Genomic DNA, 18824 nt, shown 5'->3' on the forward strand with positions numbered 1-18824 from the left:
GAAAACAGGAGTCCAGATAAAGTAGACAACAGCTTCCAGTGCCAGTTCCTCACCATCTCTTTGTATGAAATTAAGGATGTAACAACAAAAGCTTTTGGAGTTTCTATCCGTCCTATTGAAAAGTGATGGTATGTTTGATACATTTTACTGTTTCATTTTCCATTCCTGTCATTTGGAGAGAATGGCAGCTTGTGATAGGTGTGTAGGTACCATTTAGACACGCGCTCACACACACACAGACACGCGCTCACACACACGCGCTCACACACACACACACACACACACACAGGTCTTTCTAATGTTCCTCCTTTTGAGGGACACCTACCAGTCTCAGCATTGTGTGCGTGTCAACGTGCACTGTGTTCACAGAAAAACAAAAAGGGCTGACGAGCTGGGAAGGCTGGGTCCTTTTTGAAGCTCTCTGCACTGGCACTGCTCCAGAGAGCGAACTCTAGCTCCTCCACTAAAATGAACTCATCACTTTCACAGCTGACTGTAGCTGCCGAGTCATGGGCCCACCCCCACCAAATCCCGCAGCAATTTACACCTTCTTTGTGTCCTGAATGGCACCCGATTGCCTACATAGTGCACTACTTTTGACCAGACCCCATAGGGCTCAACAACAACAAAAGTTGTGAACTATAAAGGGAATATGGTGCCATTTGGGACATAGGCCTCATCTCTATCTCTGACTAGCCTGCCACCCCTGACTACAATCTGACTACCATCTGCACCTGATAGGATATGAAAACGCATTACACTGGATTTAATAGTGCAAGGAAACAGGACAAATATGATAAAATCAACATATCCCCACATAACACGGTTATCGTTTAATGTGAAGCTAATGAATTATGTCAGCTCTATTTATTACATTTCTGTCTGCAATGTTATGAACGTTTCACTCACTGAAGACACCTCGGGACATCTCTCCCTACATGGAAACACTTGAACAGAACCTTAATCATTGGACAGCAGCAGGCCCTCAAATTCAGGAAGTATGCTTGTGATTGGACAGTATCTCTGTCATTCTCAGCTGGCCTGCTGGTGATTGGCTTCGGCCTTGGGCCTGCCCCTTTGGCTGTGTTCTGACAGGCCGAGTCATGCCCGAGGCGGGTCCCAGACTCCCAGAGCTGTAGGACCTGCTAGGTTTCATTAATGCAGTGCTCTGTGTGGACTCCACAGTCCATGTTGGCACCGATATTCTGTTGAAAATAGCATTCTAACAGAAGTACTTTAGGTGCCAATATGGTTAGCTATGTCAAACAGTGGCAGCCAAACTCTGAGCTGTCTTTGGCTTTTGGGCTGATTCTATCCTCTCCGTCTTTCCCTTTTGCTCTCTCTTTCTCTCTCTCCTCGCTGTCTCTCTCGTCCTGCAGCACAGGACATCTTGGGCAACCAGAAGAATTCAATGCCAAGATATGATCTCCTGTTTGGGTTTGTTTCATCTGTGGACTTTACCGTGGATTTAGGGAGCCATTTGGAACTTAGCTATTTCGTGCACTACTTTTGACCCTGTGGGCCCTGGTCAAAAGTAGTGCACTAAATAGGGAATTGGGTGCCATTTGGGACATTACCTTACTAATCTCGTGGCAAGGGAGGGTTTGAATAAAGCATTATGTTTCTTCATTTAAACATAATTCTGGCTCTGTATTGTTATTGCTGTAGCCATTTAGAATTGTTTAAGCCTATTTTTAAATTCTTATTTCTGTTCAGTCTCTCACCAGCCTGCAGATTCACCATTTCTCTCTAGATTCCAATGGATTTCATTTGAGATGTTTGACCTTCCAGAGAATTGTTATTTAGGTTCCAGTTTCTGTTGAGGAGAGCAACTATGAATATGCACACCACCACATTTCCTCTGTGTGTGGTGATGATTCTACTTTTTGCTCCTACTCCCACACTCTTCTTTTACTTGACCTGTTTTGTGGGTGTTGTTCAATTGAGTGATAGACACATAACTGATGCTCTAACTGTACTGTGATGTCACACCCACAGGGCTTCCTGATTGGTGCACGGCCCGAAAATGCCTGCGAACCCATTGACCCGCCCCCTATTCGGGACAACCTCACTGGTGCCTTCATCGTGCTCATCAGGCGCTTCGACTGCAACTTTGACATCAAGGTAGGGTGCATCGCAATCACACAAACCTCCCCATGTGGTGTATAATTTGTTGCTAACCACGTACACAAGATTAGATATTTTGGCATCCGTCTAATGGTTAGGGTTACGATTGGGGGTAGGGTAATCTGATCCTTGATCTGTGGTTGAAGGTAGTTCCTACCTAAAGGCTCCCTTATGGTCTATAATGAAGCTGCCTGTAATTTATTTGTATTTAATTTTTTATTGAACTAGACAAGTAAGTTAAGAACAAATTCTTATTTACAATGACGGCCTACCCCGGCCAAACCAGGACGACGCTGGGCCAATTGTCCCCTATGGGACTCCCTAACACAGCCGGATGTGATGCAGCCTGGAATCGAACCGGGGACTGTAGTGACGCCTTGCACTGAGATGCAGTGCTTTAGACCGCTGCGCCACTCGGGAGCCCTGAGTACTGATCCACAGTCAGTTTCCTTTTTTTACCTCCTGATGGATATGGTTAGGGATGGGATTGGGAAAGCTGATCCTAGATCTATACTTAGGCACAACTTCTACCTCGAGCCCTTCTTACATGCAGCACAGTACACAGGAAATAGCTGTTGCCCAGTCAGGACTTCCTGTGCTGGCATTGAACCATCTCTCCCTCTTCCCTTCCCCCCCTCCGCTCATCCCCTGCTTCTCTGGTTCGTCTACTGATGTGGTGCATTAACTGGGTGCCCTCAGCAGCTCTCTGCAGAAATGCAAATAAAAGCATTGTTGTCATTTTAACATGGTATGTAAAAGACACCTTTACCTTGCGCCAACATCACAACCAAAGAGAGAGGAGGGCATGGTTTTTTCCCTTTAAGAAGCATAAAGCATAAATTCTTATTACCGAGTTACAAAATTTTATGCATGGGAAATCCAGGAAGACTTGAGTGTAGCGGGATATTAGGCCTATTTTCTTTTTCTCAGCAACAAAGGAGCCATTTAGTTTTTACGGTGCGGCACTCCGAAACTTCTCGACTCTAATGTGTCTATCTGCGCAAAGTGTGTATGTGTGTGGCGCGCTCAAAGTCGAGAGGAGGAGTTGTTTTCCTAATAAATCCCAGGAGCTGTGGAGAGCACCACTCGATCCATCCAACCTTGAAGTGAGGCCGTGTGCAGCGAACAGGAGTAGAGGCAGGAAATTAGGAATGGAGAAGGAGGGGGAAGTGGAAGGATACAAGGAGTGGGACAGTGCATTCGGAAAGTATTCAGACCCCTTGACTTTTTCCACATTTTGTTACATTCCAGCCTTTTTCTAAAATGGATTAAATTGTTTTTAATCTACACACAATACCCCATAATCAGAGTTGGGGAGTAACGGATTACATGTAATCCGTTACATGTAAGGGATTACAAAAAACGGTAACTGTAATCCGTTATGTTACAAGCAAAAATATTGTAAACAGATTACAGATACTTTTGAAAAACTAGATGATTACTTCGAGGATTACTTTTAATCCAAGCCTATGGGGGGCTTTTATTGGGGGCTTTTATTGCTCAATCTAATTCATTCTGATAAAAATAAATAAATCCATAGGTTTAATGGACACATGCTCAAACTTGTATACTTTTGATAGACATGAAGGGGCAATCTGTAGTTGCTACGTCACTTTTTAGACTTATACACTTTATTTATATATATATATACATATCTCCATTGATTCTTGAAGAATATAAGTTATAAATCCCACATGAGCTTAGTTTAACTGTCACACTCCATGAGAACCCAAAATATAAGCTTGTTTTACAGGAATAACAAACAATTATTTTTATATAATGGATGGTCTCTGTCCTTGCATCCATAGCTCTGTCTATTCATCTGAGAGTGGTTACATTTTTCCAGGCACATCCCTCAGCTTTTTACCAAAACAGAGGCAGGGCGACCATTTTGTTATTGTTTCATCTGTGGATTTGCCCTTTAAACAGCTGCATATTATCAAGATATCAAAGTGTCACCAACAAAAAGGTCAACAATAGGCCTTTAGCAAATGCAGCATATGGCATTCAGTTTCACATGTAAATCACACTTTTCAGTAGTGCTCAAAGAATGCCATTATTTATTTTTCAACTCGAATCAATGAGTCCAATCAGTCCTCATTGACAACAAAATCATAAACAACAGAGTAAGGCTGGATAATAACTCCTTAGTTTTGGGGTTATGCTCAGGTAAAACAATTAGGCTAATCTGTACTTCCATATTTCCAAGTCCTATTCTTGAAGATAAATGGGTATAACATTTATTGGAATGACTGGAATTCTGATAGGCTTTGTTTTTTTAATGTAAAGATATAATTTAATCGTGTTATTATATGTAGTAGAAAGCGATGGGTTAGAAGAAGCCTACATAACCAACCCATAAAGTAAAATTTAACATCCATATATGGCCAGCTATGTAAACTTTAACATTGATTTATCCTGCAATAGATGTCATTCAGTTGGTAACATACATTTTTGTCTTCTACTAATGCATCTTAAGGGGAAAGTAATCTAAAAGTAAACGAATGTAATTAGATTACGTTACCTAGTTTGGGTAATCCAAAAGTTACATTGCTGATTACAATTTTGGACAGGTATCTAGAAACTGTAACAGATTACATTTAGAAAGTAACTGACCCAACCCTGCCCATAATGACAAAGCAAAAACAGGTTTTTAGATTTTTTTCAAATGTAGTATTTTAAGTATTCAGACCCTTTACTCAGTACTTTTTTGAAGCACCTTTGCAGCGATTACAGACTCGAGTTTTCTTGGGTATGACGCTACAAGCTTGGCACACCTGTATTTGAGTAGTTTCTCCTATTTCTCACTATTTTTCTCATATTTTTCACCTAATTGGTGGAGTGCTGCAGAAATAGTTGTCCTTCTGGAAGGTTTTCCCATCTCCACAGAGGAACTCTGGAGCTCTGTCAGAGTGACCATCGAGTTCTTGGTCACCTCCCTGACCAAGGCCCTTCTCCCCCGATTGCTCAGGAAGAGTCTTGGTGGTTCTAAACTTCTTCAATTTAAGAATGATGGAGGCCACTGTGTTTTTGGGGACCTTCGATGCTGCAGACATGTTTTGGTACCTTCCCCAGATCTGTGCCTCGGACATGCACTGTCAACTGTGGGACCTTTATATAGACAGATGTGTGCCTTTCCAAATCATGTCCTTCAGCTGAATTTACAACAGGTGGACTCCAATCAAGTTGTAGAAACATTTCAAGGATGATCAATGGAAACAGGATGCACCTGAGCTTATTTTCGAGTGTCTGAATACTTATGAAAGTAACTTTTTCCTGTTTTTTTATTTTAATACATTTGCAACAATGTCTAAAACCTGTTTTTGCTTTGTCATTAAGGGGTATTGTGTGTAGATTCATGAGAGAAAAAAACAATTTAATCCATTTTAGAATAAGGCTGTAACGTAACAAAGTGTGGGAAAAGTCAAGGGGTCTGAATACTTTCAGAATGCACTGTAAATGAGTGAAGAGTCTAGGCTAATGATAGAAGTATATATGGATTGATGGAGGGAAGAGGTGGAAGTGGGGGAGGGGGTATGAGATGTAAGGAGTAATGGATTCTATGATAGATGTCAAGAGAGATGGAAGAGAGTGAGTGGGAGAGAATGAAAGCTAGAGGGATATTAATTGATTTGATCTCTAGAACAGGCGGTCTGGCTATAGTGTGGGGCTTTCTCTCCCTTGTCCCGCTCCCGCTCCCGCTCCATGCCTTATAAGGCCTTTCTGCATCACACACACACCACACAGCGAGGTGTTCCCGAGGCAGGACTGAAACCGGATGCCCCCCTGCCCTCTCCAGCTCGCCGTGCGTCAGCCAGAGACAAACACGCTAGCACACACACTAGGCCTGACCTCAGATCAGCCTGTTCCATGATACAAACTGAACCCCTTATCAGTCAGCATTTCAGACAAACTGATCTAAGAACAGCCGATACCACACTCGGCCAGACATTGGATCACTTAAAGGGACAGTTTAGTCCCAAATCAAAGTCAGTTAATATTCCACTCTTCCCCTGGACCACAGAACAGCAGATGTCAAAGGTTTACAAAGCATTGGCAGAAAGTCTGGCTCTAAGATCTGATGTAGAATCAGTCCTTTCAACTCCTACCTATAGTCAAACAGCACAGAGCCACCGATCCTGACTCAGGATCAGCCAGACAGATGTGTTCTCTACAGCAGTTGAGTTACCTAAGAGCTGGGGAGGGACTGAAATGCTCAAGAGACTGCGTTCAGGAAAGGGCAGGGACATAATGTAGGTGGACGGACTTTAGGTTTGAGGAGGGGCGTGTGTGTGTGTGTGTGTGTGTGTGTGTGTGTGTGTGTGTGTGTGTGTGTGTGTGTGTGTGTGTGTGTGTGTGTGTGTGTGTGTGTGTGTGTGTGTGTGTGTGTGTGTGTGTGTGTGTGTGTGTGTGTGTGTGTGTGTGTGTGTGTGTGAGAGAATGGGTTAATGTCTTACGTTGGCCTCCAGGCTTTTGATTGACCATTAATGAATCTCCAATCAAGCAGGTGGGGGGGTACAGAAAAAGGAGATCCTTAAATACAACCCCCGTCCACCCCCAAAGCTGTACAGTTCCCAGACTTTTAACTGTACCAGAAGCTCAAATGTCAGAGAAACAAAGGAGGAATCCAGGAATCTATTTTGGCTCAAAATAGGGGAGCAGAGGGAGGTAAAAAAAAATGGCTGGAAATGTTTTGCAGCAAATGTGTTTTTTTTAGCATTGCGCTAAACAGTACCATGTGATCAAGTGAATGAAAACGGATTGTTTCTGAGTAGCATCAGACATAAAGGGAGATACAGTAATGCACGCTCTGTTGAGTGTCCGGGGCAGTCTGAGAGCTTGTGAGTGTTGGGTTTGATGTGCCGGGGTAGACATGCCACTCTGTGGGAGTGTGTGGTAGGGTGGGATGGGGTGCAGGTGGTCAAGTGAGGGGACTACTAGCGTTAATGGGTGAACTGGAGAGTGTACAGTGCATTTGGAAAGTATTCCGGCCCCATCCCTTTATCCAAGTTTTGTTACCTTACAGCCTTATTCTAACTCATCAATCTACACACTATAACCCATAATGACTAGGCGAAAACAGGTTTTTTTAAATGTTAGCAAATGTATAAAAACATTTAAACACGTACCTTATTTACATACAGTTGAATCGGAAGTTTACATACACCTAGGTTGGAGTCATTAAAACTCGTTTTTCAACCACTCCACACTCCATACACTATGTTGACTGTGCCTTTAAACAGCTTGGAAAATTCCAGAAAATTAAGTCATGGCTTCTGATAGGCTAATTGACATCGTTTGAGTCAATTGGAGGTGTACATGTGAATGTATTTCAAGGCCTACCTTCAAATGTAGTGCCTCTTTGGTTGACATCAAGGGAAAATCAAAAGAAATCAGCCAAGACCTCAGAAAAAAATTTGTGGACCTCCATAAGTCTAGTTCATCCTTGGGAGCAATTTCCAAACGCCTGAAGGTACCACGTTCATCTGTACAAACAATAGTACGCAAGTATTAACACCATGTGACCACGCAGCCGTCATACCGCTCAGGAAGGAGACGCGTTCTGTCTCCTAGAGATGAACGTACTTTGGTGCGAAAAGTGCAAATCAATCCCAGAACAACAGCAAAGGACCTTGTGAAGATGCTGGAGGAAACAGATACAAAAGTATCTATATCCACAGTAAAACAAGTCCTACAATCGACATAACCTGAAAGGCCGCTCAGCAAGGAAGAAGCCACTGCTCCAAAACCGCCATAAAAAAGGCAGACTACGGTTTGCAACTGCACATGGGCACAAAGATCATACTTTTTGAAGAAATGTCCTCTGGTCTGATGAAACAAAAATAGAACTGTTTGGCCATAATGACCATTGTTATGTTTGGAGGAAAAAGGGGGAGGCTTGCAAGCTGAAGAACACCATCCCAACCGTGAACCTCGGAGGTGGCAGCATCATGTTGTGGGGGTGCTTTGCTGCAGGAGGGACTGGTGCACTTCACAAAGTAGATGGCATCATGAGGGAGTAAAATGATGTGGATATTTTGAAGCAACACCTCAAGACATCAGTCAGGAAGTTGAAGCTTGGTCGCAAATGGGTCTTCCAAATGGACAATGACCCCAAGCATACTTCCAAAGTTGTGGCAAAAAGGCTTAAGGACAACAAAGTCAGGGTATTGGAGTTGCCATCACAAAGCCCTGACCTCAATCCTATAGAAAATGTGTGGGAAGAACTAAAAAAGCGTGTGCGAGCAAGGAGGCCTTCAAGCCCTGACTCTGTTACACCAGCACTGTCAGGAGGAATGGGCCAAAATTCACCCAACTTATTGTGGGAAGCTTGTGGAAGGCTACCCAAAACGTTTGACCCAAGTTAAACAATTTAAAGGCAATGCTACCAAATACTAATTGAGTGTATGTAACCTTCTGACCCACTGGGAATGTGATGAAAGAAATAAAAGCTGAAATAAATAATTCTCTCTACTATTATTCTGACATTTCACATTCTTAAAATAAAGTGGTGATACTAACTGACCTAAGACAGGGAATTCTTACTAGGATTAAATGTAAGGAATTGTGAACAACTGAGTTTCAATGTATTTGGCTAAGGTGTATGTAAACGTCCGACTTCAACTGAAACTATTCAGACCCTTTGCTATGCGACTCGAAATTGAGCTCAGGTGTATCCTGTTTCCATTGATCATCCTTGAGATGTTTCTACAACTTGATTGTTGTCCACTTGTGGTAAATTCAATTGTTTGGACATGATTTGGAAAGGCACACACCTGTCTATATAAGGTCTCACAGTTGACAGTGCATGTTAGAGCAAAAACCAAGCCATGAAGTCAAAGGAATTGTCCATAGAGCTGTGAGACAGGATTGTGTCGAGGCACAGATCTGGGGAAGGGTACCAAAAATATGTCTGCAGCATTGAAGGTCCCCAAGAACACAGTGGACTCCATCATTCTTAAATTGAAGAAGATTGTTACCACCAAGACTCTTCCTAGAGCTGGCAGCCTGGCCAAACTGAGCAATCAGGGGAGAAGGGCCTGGGTCAGGGAGGTGACCAAGAACTCGATGGTCACTCTAACAGAGCTCTAGAGTTCCTCTGTGGAGATGGGACAACCTTCCAGAAGGACAACCATCTCTGCAGCACTCCACCAATCAGGCCTTTATGGTAGTGGCCAGACGGAAGACACTGCTCAGTAAAAGGCACATAACAGCCCGCTTGGAGTTTGCCAAAAGGCACCTAAAGGACTCTTACCATGAGAAAAAAGATTCTCTGGTCTGAATGCCAAGTGTCACGTCTGGAGGAAACCTGGAACCATCCCTACGGTGAAATATGGTGGTGGAAGTATCATGCTGTGGGGATGTTTTCCAGAGGCATGGATTGGCAGACTAGTCAGAATCAAGGCAAAGATGAATGTAGCAAAGTATAGAGAGATCATTGATGAAAACCTGCTCCGGAGCGCTCAGGACCTCAGACTGGGCCAAGGTTCACCTTCCACCACGACAATGACACTAAGCACACAACCAGGACAATGCAGGAGTGGCTTTGGGACAAGTTTCTCAATGTTTTTGAGTGGCCCAGCCAGAGCCCGGACTTGAACCCGATCGAACATCTCTGGAGAGACCTGAAAATAGGTGTGCAGCGACGCTCCCCATCCAACCTGACAGAGCCTGAGAGGATCTCCAGAGAAGAATGGGAGAAACTCCCCAAATACAGGGTGCCAAGCTTGTAGCGTCGTACCCAAGAAGACTCAAGGCAGTAATCGCTGCCGAAGGTGTTTTAAGAAAGTACTGAGTAAAGGGTTTGAATGCTTATGTAAATGTCATATTTAATTTGTTATACATTCGCAAACATTTCCAATTACCTGTTTTTGCTTTGTCATTATGGGGTATTGTGTGTAGATTGATGAGGGGAAAAATCGATGTCATCAATTTTAGAATAAGGCTGTAACGTAAAACAAAGTGTGGAGAAAGTCAAGGGGTCTGAATACTTGACGAATGCACTGTGTGTGTGTGTGGGAGGCGAAGGGGATTCCAGCACTGCTGCTCCTTTTAGAACTCCAGCCTCCCGAGGGAGAGGGCTCGCAGCTAAAGGGGAAGTGGGGAAGAAGCGAGAGGAGGAGGAGGGGGTAAGGTTAACACTTCCTGCTTGCTGGGCCTCTGAAATAGGAGCGGGAGAGGGGGGGGGGGCTCGCTGGTGACCCATCTGACCCCAGCTGTGGGGGAAGGAGACTGGAAAGGAAACCTGACACTACACGCCCGCCTCCCACCCACCCACACCGCCCCCCTTTCTCCGACCCCCCTCACCCCTGTCCGCCTGTGTCAAAAGAGTCCCTCCATCCTCCCTCCAGCCGGCGAACCAACCCTTTTCCTGCCACTCGCTTGACACACACGACACATCACACACTCATACACTCTCGATATACATTCACGCAGGCACACAATGGTTGTGTTATATAATTACGTGCTCTCGCACGCTCTCTCTGGTTACCGTGACACACACACACACAGACAGACAGACAGACAGACAGACAGACAGACAGACAGACAGACAGACAGACAGACAGACAGACAGACAGACAGACAGACAGACAGACAGACAGACAGACAGACAGACAGACAGACAGACAGACAGACAGACAGACAGACAGACAGACAGACAGACACACACACACACACACACACACACACACACACACACACACACACACACACACACACACACACACACACACACACGTGTTTGCCTGATCCACAATGGCAGAGTAGCCCTGTTGTCCCTTTGTCTCCCTCCCTCTCTCTCATTTCATTAAACCTATAGAGAGAATGACAACGGGATTCCCCTTTAGTCTACTCTACTAGCCTGACATCTATTGTGTTTTATGACAGCTTGGGACAGTTTCCCATAAACATATAAAAGTGCACATAGCCTATGTGTATGACTAGTCTGGATCAGGGGAGCGCGAGCCAGGATGTGACTTATCTCCTGTTGTGTCCCTGTTGTTATGTATCCGTGCTGTTTCGTATCAACACAGTCTGCGCTGCTGCTCTGCTCCCCTGACCTTAATGACATGTGGCCTTGTGACGTCATCTCCACGGAGTGGCGGACACACACACACACACTTGCACGGTTGTTTCAGTGCTGTAGTATTATCAGTTGCAAAGCCCCTTCCGGCAGTTTGAATAGCTCTTATCTAGTCAGAAGTCTGAACCTTGAAACCAAGCTCCACTTTGCACCAGATTCTTCCTAAAAGCAAATGAGCAAGAGAGCGAGAGAGAGAGAGATGAAGAAAAGTCTCGAGAGGAATTGGCAGGGAAGGCAAAAGGGGTTAATGCAGAGAGAGCGAGAATGGAGAGAGAGAGGGAGGGGTGGATAAAAGTAGAGGAATTGGCATGGAGGACAAGACGTTGATGCAGGGAAAGGGAGGGAGAACTAAAGAAGGAGAGAGAGAGAACGTGAGAGATGGCAGACTGAGCAAGTGCAAGAGAAAGAGAGTGAGCGAGAGATCAAGGAGTGCGAATCCAGCCTAGTGAAGAGAGGAACTGATGTGTAGCTGGTGTATAAACAGTAGGGGGAGGGGATGGGAAGAGAGAGAGCCTCAGTTGGCCAGGAGAGGAGAGGATGACAACTCCAGTCCAGGAGACGTTGGTTGTTGTCTGCACCACCGTTTGAGGAGCCATGATTCAGCAGTGTTGGCTTCCAACGCAGCAACACACAGTCACACACACACACCCCGATGCGGCAGTCATTACTGATGCTGTCAGCTGTCTTTGTCTCACCACCAAGGCTATGGATCCCACTGTTGTGCCCACTGTCTCGCGTAAGGTCGTGTGGGTGTGTTCGAGCAGTACTTAAACATTCCATATTCTTCATTTACCTTACTCTGAGAGTACTCTTTTTTTAGAGCAGTACTTAAACATTCCATATTCTTCATTTACCTTACTCTGAGAGTACTCTTTTTTTAGAGCAGTACTTAAACATTCCATATTCTTCATTTACCTTACTCTGAGAGTACTCTTTTTTTAAATCATACTTTTTTAGGGGCGATCAGCTTTAATATTGCAGATAGTGTGGCTTCCATCAATGTAATTGTCTGCATCATTTCCAATCCCCCATACATATTTTTTGTAAATATATACAGTACCAGTCAAAGGTTTGGACACACCTACTCATCCAAGGGTTTTTCTTTATTTTACTATTTTCTACATTGTTGAATAATAGTGAAGACATCACAACTATGAAATAACACATATGGAATCATGTAGTAACCAAAAAAGTAACCAAATCAAAATATATTTTAGATTCTTTAAAGTAGCCACCTTTTGCCTTGATGACAGCTTTGCACTCTCTTGGCATTCTCTCAACCAGCTTCATGAGGAATGCTTTTCGAGCAGTCTTGAAGGAGTTCCCAGATATCCTGAGCACTTGCTGCCTGCTTGTCCTTCACTCTAGCGGTCTAACTCATCCCAAATCATCTCCATTGGGTTGAGGTCGGGTGATTGTGGAGGCCAGGTCATCTGATGCTGTCACGACTTCAGCCAAAGTCGGTCCCTCTCCTTGTTCGGGCGGTGTTCGGCGGTCGACGTCACCGACCTTCTAGCCATCGCTGATCCATTTTTCATTTTCCATTGGTTTTGTCTTGTCTTCCTTCACACCTGGTTCCAATCCCATCAATTACATGTTGTGTATTTAACCCTCTGTTCCCCCTCATGTATTTGTCGGTGATTGTTTGTTGTATGTTATTGTGCAAGCAATGTTCTGGTGTCCCACTTATATTATTTTTGTATATTTTGGTTTTCTGAGTTTTTTTTTCCATTTATTAACCTTCTCCGTTTATACCAAGTTCACTTTCCTGCGTCTGACTTCCCTGCCACCAGCACGCACCCATTACAGATGCAATACTCCATCACTCTCCTTCTTGGTCAAATAGCCCTTACACAGCCTGGAGATGTGTTTTAGGTCATTTTCCTGTTGAAAACCAATGATAGTCCCACTAAGCGCAAACCAGATGGGATGACATATCGCTGCAGAATGCTGTGGTAGCCATGCTGGTTAAGTGTGCCTTGAATTCTAAATAAATCACTGACAGTGTCACCAGCAAAGCACCTATACACCTTCACACCACCTCTCCCATGCTTCACGGTGGGAACTACACATGTGGAGATCATCCGTTCACCTACTCTGCATCTCACAAAGACACAGCGGTTGGAACCAGAATTCTCAAATTTGGACTCATCAGACCAAAGGAAAGATTTCCACCGGTCTAATGTCCATTGCTCGTGTTTCTTGACCCAAGCAAGTCTCTTCTTATTATTGATGTGTCCTTTAGTAGGGGTTTCTTTGCAGCAATTCGACCATGAAGGCCTGATTCACGCAGTCTCCTCTGAACAGTTGATGTTGAGATGTGTCTGTTACTTGAACTCTGAAGAATGTATTTGGGCTGCAATCTGAGATGCAGTTAACTCTAATGAACTTATCCTCTGCAGCAGAGGTAACTCTGGGTCTTCCTTTCCTGTGGCGGTCCTCATGAGAGCCAGTTTCATCATAGCACTTGATGGTGTTTGCGACTGCACTTGAAGAAACTTTCAAAGTTCTTGACATTTTCCAGATTGACTGATCTTCATATCTTAAATTAATGATGGACTGTAATTTCCCTTTGCTTATTTGAGCTGTTCTTGCCATTAATATGGACTTGGTCTTTTACAAAATAGGGCTATCTTCTGTATGCCATCCCTACCTTGTCACAACACAACTGATTGGCTCAAACGCATTAAGAAGGAAAGAAATTAAACAAATTAACTTTTAACAAGGCAAACCTGTTAATTGAAATGTATTCCAGGTGACTACCTCATGAAGCTGGTTGAGAGAATGCCAAGAGTGTGTACAGCTGTCAAGGCAAGGGGTGGCTACTTTGAAGAATCTAAAATATATTTAGATTTTTTTTAAACACTTTTTTTGGTTACTACATGATTCCATATGTGTTATTTCATAGTGTTGATGTCTTTACTATTATTCTACAATGTAGAAAATAGTAAAAATAAAGAATAACCCTTGAATGAGTAGGTGTGTCCGAACCTTTGACTGGTGCTATATAAAATCTATATTGAAATATTTTATGTTTTATTTTCCCCTAACCCTGCCACACCTCCCCCAATTGGAGTAAACTAATGGCTAACAACACTTAAGATTCTACTTCCAGCTTAAACATACTATATACATTTTACTGACAAAGTATATTTTACATTAGTTATCTTTTGTTTGTTTTTAGTCCCATCCATCAGCTACCCTAAACCCCTCCCATCTGTCTCTGAAGACCATCTAGTTTTGATTTCTATTTGCAATATAAACTCAGCAAAAAAGAAACGTCCTCTCACTGTCATAACAAGATTCAATAATTGAGACATAAACTGAACAAGTTCCACAGACATGACAAACAGAAATGGAATAATGTGTCCCTGAACAAAGGGGGGGATCAAAATCAAAAGTAACAGTCAGTATCTGGTGTGGTCACAAGCTGCATTAAGTACTGCAGTGCATCTCTTCCTCATGGACTGCACCAAATTTGCCCGTTCTTGCTGTGAGATGTTACCCCACTCTTCCACCAAGGCACCTGCAAGTTCCTGGACATTTCAGGGGGGTAATGGCCCTAGCCCTCACCCTCCGATCCAACAGGTCCCAGACATGCTCAATGGGATTGAGATCCGGGCTCTTCACTGGCCATGGCAGAACACTGACATTCCTGTCTTGCAGGAAATCACGCACAGAACGAGCAGTATGGCTCGTGGCATTGTCATGCTGGAGGGTCATGTCAGGATGAGCCTGCAGGAAGGGGGAGGAGGATGTCTTCCCTGTAATGCGCACAGCGTTGAGATTGCCTACAATGAAAACAAGCTCAGTCCTATGATGCTGTGACACACCGCCCCAGACCATGACGGACCCTCCACCTCCAAATCGATCCGCTCCAGAGTACAGGCCTCGGTGTAGCGCTCATTCCTTCGACGATAAACGCGAATCCAACCATCACCCCTGGTGAGACAAAACCGCGACTCATCAGTGAAGAGCACTTTTTGCCAGTCCTGTCTGGTCCAGCGACAGTGGGTTTGTGCCCATAGGCGGCGTTGTTGCCGGTGATGTCTGGTGAGGACCTGCCTTACAACAGGCCTACAAGCCCTCAGTCCAGCCTCTCTCAGCCTATTGCGGACAGTCTGAGCACTGATGGAGAGAATTGGTGTTGTTACACGTGATCTGCCACTGCGAGGACGATCAGCTGTCTGTCCGGTCCCCCTGTAGGGCTGTTTTAGGCGTCCCACAGTACGGACATTGCAATTTATTGCCCTGGTCACATCTGCAGTCCTCATGCCTCCTTGCAGCATGCCTAAGGCACGTTCACGCAGATGAGCAGGAACCCTGGGCATCTTTCTTTTGGTGTTTGTCAGAGTTAGTAGAAAGGCCCCTTTAGTGTCCTAAGTTTTCATAACTGTGACCTTAATTGCCTACCGTCTGTAAGCTGTTAGTGTCTTAACGACCATTCCACAGATGCATGATCATTAATTGTGTATGGTTCATTGAACAAGCACGGGAAACAGTGTTTAAACCCTTTACAATGAAGGTCTGAAGTTACTTGGATTTTTACGAATTATCTTTGAAAGACAGGGTCCTGAAAAAGGGATATTTCTTTTTTTGCTGAGTTTATTTTTCAACTGTGCTGTTTCACAAATGTTCTGAACCTATATACTTTTTACGGATATTTTTAGTCCCACCTTTCAGCTCCACTCAACCCCTCGCATCGATCTCTGAACACCATTTGTCATATATTTTTCACAAAGGTGACGTTTCACAAAAGTTCTGAACCTTCATATTCTCATAGTTTCTGCAGTAGTCTTTGATTTTACTATACAACTTTCTGCCCTCTCTGCCCTACCCATACACTGTGGCACTCCAAGGGTTAACTGTACTGCACCAGTTAGTCATGCATCTCCAGGTGGCACAGTTTATACAGCTCCATCAATCCATGACCAATGGGAGAGATGTCTGATAAGCTTCCTCTTAACTCCTCACGCCCTACCTAGCTCCTCCTGCACTGGAAAACTACAACATGTTGTAGACTCTCATGAATACACACACGCACGCACACACACACACAGACACACACTACCACCACTGCAAATGCTCCGGTTACCTCTACCCTTCAAAACTGATACGAGATCAGTTTTCCCGTCCCCTAAGTTCAACTTTAACATTACATTTGTTACACTTTCTGGTTAGTGTTTTTGGACTTTAACATAACCAGATAAATACCTAGGATACTGTTTTGTAGCCACATGGTAATTAAGTAATAAGTGCAGAGTAAATGACTACATTTGGGAAATGAATTACTAGTGTTACCTTTTTAAATATACCATTCCATACCATTGCCTTGCTTTTTCTGCTCAGTGCTCTAATTTCTCCCTCATATGTTTTCTGTTTTCTGATATGAGGGAGTACTTAGAGCACTGAGGCAGAAAAAGCAAGGCACAGTTAATGAAATTATTGTTAATTGCAAAGTTCTGTTAATTAGGCTATCTAGTAAACCACATCTTGATCAAATTGGCATTGAAGGTTAAAAGGGTGCACATGTACGATGTATCGCTGTCAGCATAGGTTCGAATCCGGTCCACTGCTCTTTCAGCACTCTCTCTCTCCTACATTTCAGCTCTCTCTCTCGCTATCCAATGAACATACAAAATACTTAAAGGGGTAGTGTAGTCAAAAACATGATTTCCTTGTTTAAAAATATATATTTCCACACTATGAGTTTTTTTTGCCTGGAATTTCAGCCTGTTCAGGTGGGATAGAGTTTTGACATAATATCACAATCTGATCCAGGAATTTTTCTGCCATTGAAATCCTTGGGCGGGCTGGAAAGATGCTTTCTAGGTTTCTTCCTAGGTTTTGACCTTTCTAGGGAGTTTTGCTTGCTGTTTGGGGTTTTAGGCTGGATTTCTGTACAGCACTTCGAGATATTAGCTGATGTACGAAGGGCTATATAAATAAACTTGATTTGATTTGATTTCAGTGTAAACTTAACTGACTAAAACAAGATTTAAAATATGTAGAAAAGATAATGGACCTATATATTTTTTATAATATAATCTGAGAACTAACAATCACCACAATAAAAGCTAGAGTCAGGGAGAATTGAACATTCTCGAAACAATGAATTTAACAGTATTGATTTTGTTGTGTTTGAACAAAAGAACAAAGCATTAGCCATGGCAAAATGCGTAGAATTGCAAGAAATTAGCTTTAAAACGGTAACATTTTCTTTCAGCTCAATGGCAAAATGTGTAGAATTGCAGGAGATTTGCTTTAAAATTGAAACAATTTCGATTAGCTCCATGGAGAAATGTGTAGAATTGCAGGAAATTGGCTTAAATATATAAAAATGTCTAACCCACCAAGATGGGGCCTCTACAATGTTCTCTAAAATCCTGTACCCATTGCCATGCCCACCACCTACGTTTTTGATCCATAAAAAACCCTGCGATCTGATTATTCTGACCATTCATATTTTTATTTGCATATGTATCCTCCCACTATGACGGGGTAAGCGGGTTTGGCTGTAGACTAGTCTAGATGATCCTATCTGCCCACACGATTCGAATGAGCATTTTAATGGAAAAAGGAGATTCAGAGAAATACATTGTAATTATTAGATTTTTTTATCAAATAAAAAAAATCGAATCAAACTTTATTCGTCACATGCGCCGAATGCAGTGTAGATCTTACTGTGAAATGCTTACTTACAAGCCCTTAACCAACAGTGCAGTTCAAGAAAGAGTTAAGAAAATATTTACCAAATAATCTAAAGTAAAAAATAATAAAAGTTAACACAATAAATTAACAATAACGAGGCTATATACAGGGGGTACCGGTACCGAGTCAATGTGCGGGGGTACAGGTTAGTGTCAATGTAAATAGTCAGGTGGCCATTTGATTAATTGTTCAGCAGTCTTATGGCTTGGGGGTAGAAGCTGTTAAGGAGCCTTTTGGTCCTAGACATGGCGCTCCGGTACCGCTTGCCGTGTGGTAGCAGAGAAAACAGTCTGACTTGGGTGACTGGAGTCTTTGACAATTTTTTGGGCTTTCCTCTGACACCGCCTAGTATATAGGTCTTGGATGGCAGGAAGCTTGGCCCAAGTGATGTACTGGATGCAACCGGTCAGGATGCTCTCGATGGTGCATCTGGTCAGGATGCTCTCTGAATATTGCCCTGTTTAAAGAATTTATATCAGCTAACGAGAGCGTTATCACACAGTCGTCCAGAACAGCTGGTGCTCTCATGCATGCTTCAGTGTTGCTTGCCTCAAAGCGAGCATAAAAGGCATTTAGCTCATCTGGTAGACTCGCGTCACTGGGCAGCTCGCGTCTGGGTTTCCCTTTGTAGTCCGTAATAGTTTGCAAGCCCTGCCACATCCGACTAGCATCAGAGCCGGTGTAGTAGGATTTAATCTTAATCCTGTATTGACGCTTTGCTTGTTTAATGGTTCGTCTGAGGGCATAGCGGGATTTATTACAAGCGTCCGGATTAGTGTCCTGCTCCTTGAAAGCGGCAGCTCTAGCCTTTTAGCTCGATGCGGATGTTGCCTGTAATCCATGGCTTCTGGTTGGGATATGTACGTACGGTCACTGTGGGGACGACGTTGTCAATGCACTT

The 18824-nt window shown here is 43.5% G+C and overlaps 1 protein-coding gene across 4 annotated transcripts in view; it reads left to right on the plus strand.

The window, feature by feature from the left end:
- Nucleotides 1-18824, plus strand: part of LOC129811086 (E3 ubiquitin-protein ligase RNF13-like) — a 103323-nt gene that overhangs the window by 46685 nt on the left and 37814 nt on the right. For 3 of the 4 annotated variants that reach the window (XM_055862241.1, XM_055862243.1, XM_055862242.1), the window contains one exon: nt 1999-2124. In XM_055862241.1, coding sequence (XP_055718216.1) covers nt 1999-2124 — 126 coding nt within the window. Of the gene's footprint in view, nt 1-4; nt 129-1998; nt 2125-18824 lie in introns of those variants that run through there. The other variant, XM_055862244.1, reaches the window with a different exon arrangement.

The sequence above is a fragment of the Salvelinus fontinalis genome, chromosome 14 (genome assembly GCF_029448725.1).
Source record: "Salvelinus fontinalis isolate EN_2023a chromosome 14, ASM2944872v1, whole genome shotgun sequence".
Taxonomy (NCBI): domain Eukaryota; kingdom Metazoa; phylum Chordata; class Actinopteri; order Salmoniformes; family Salmonidae; genus Salvelinus; species Salvelinus fontinalis.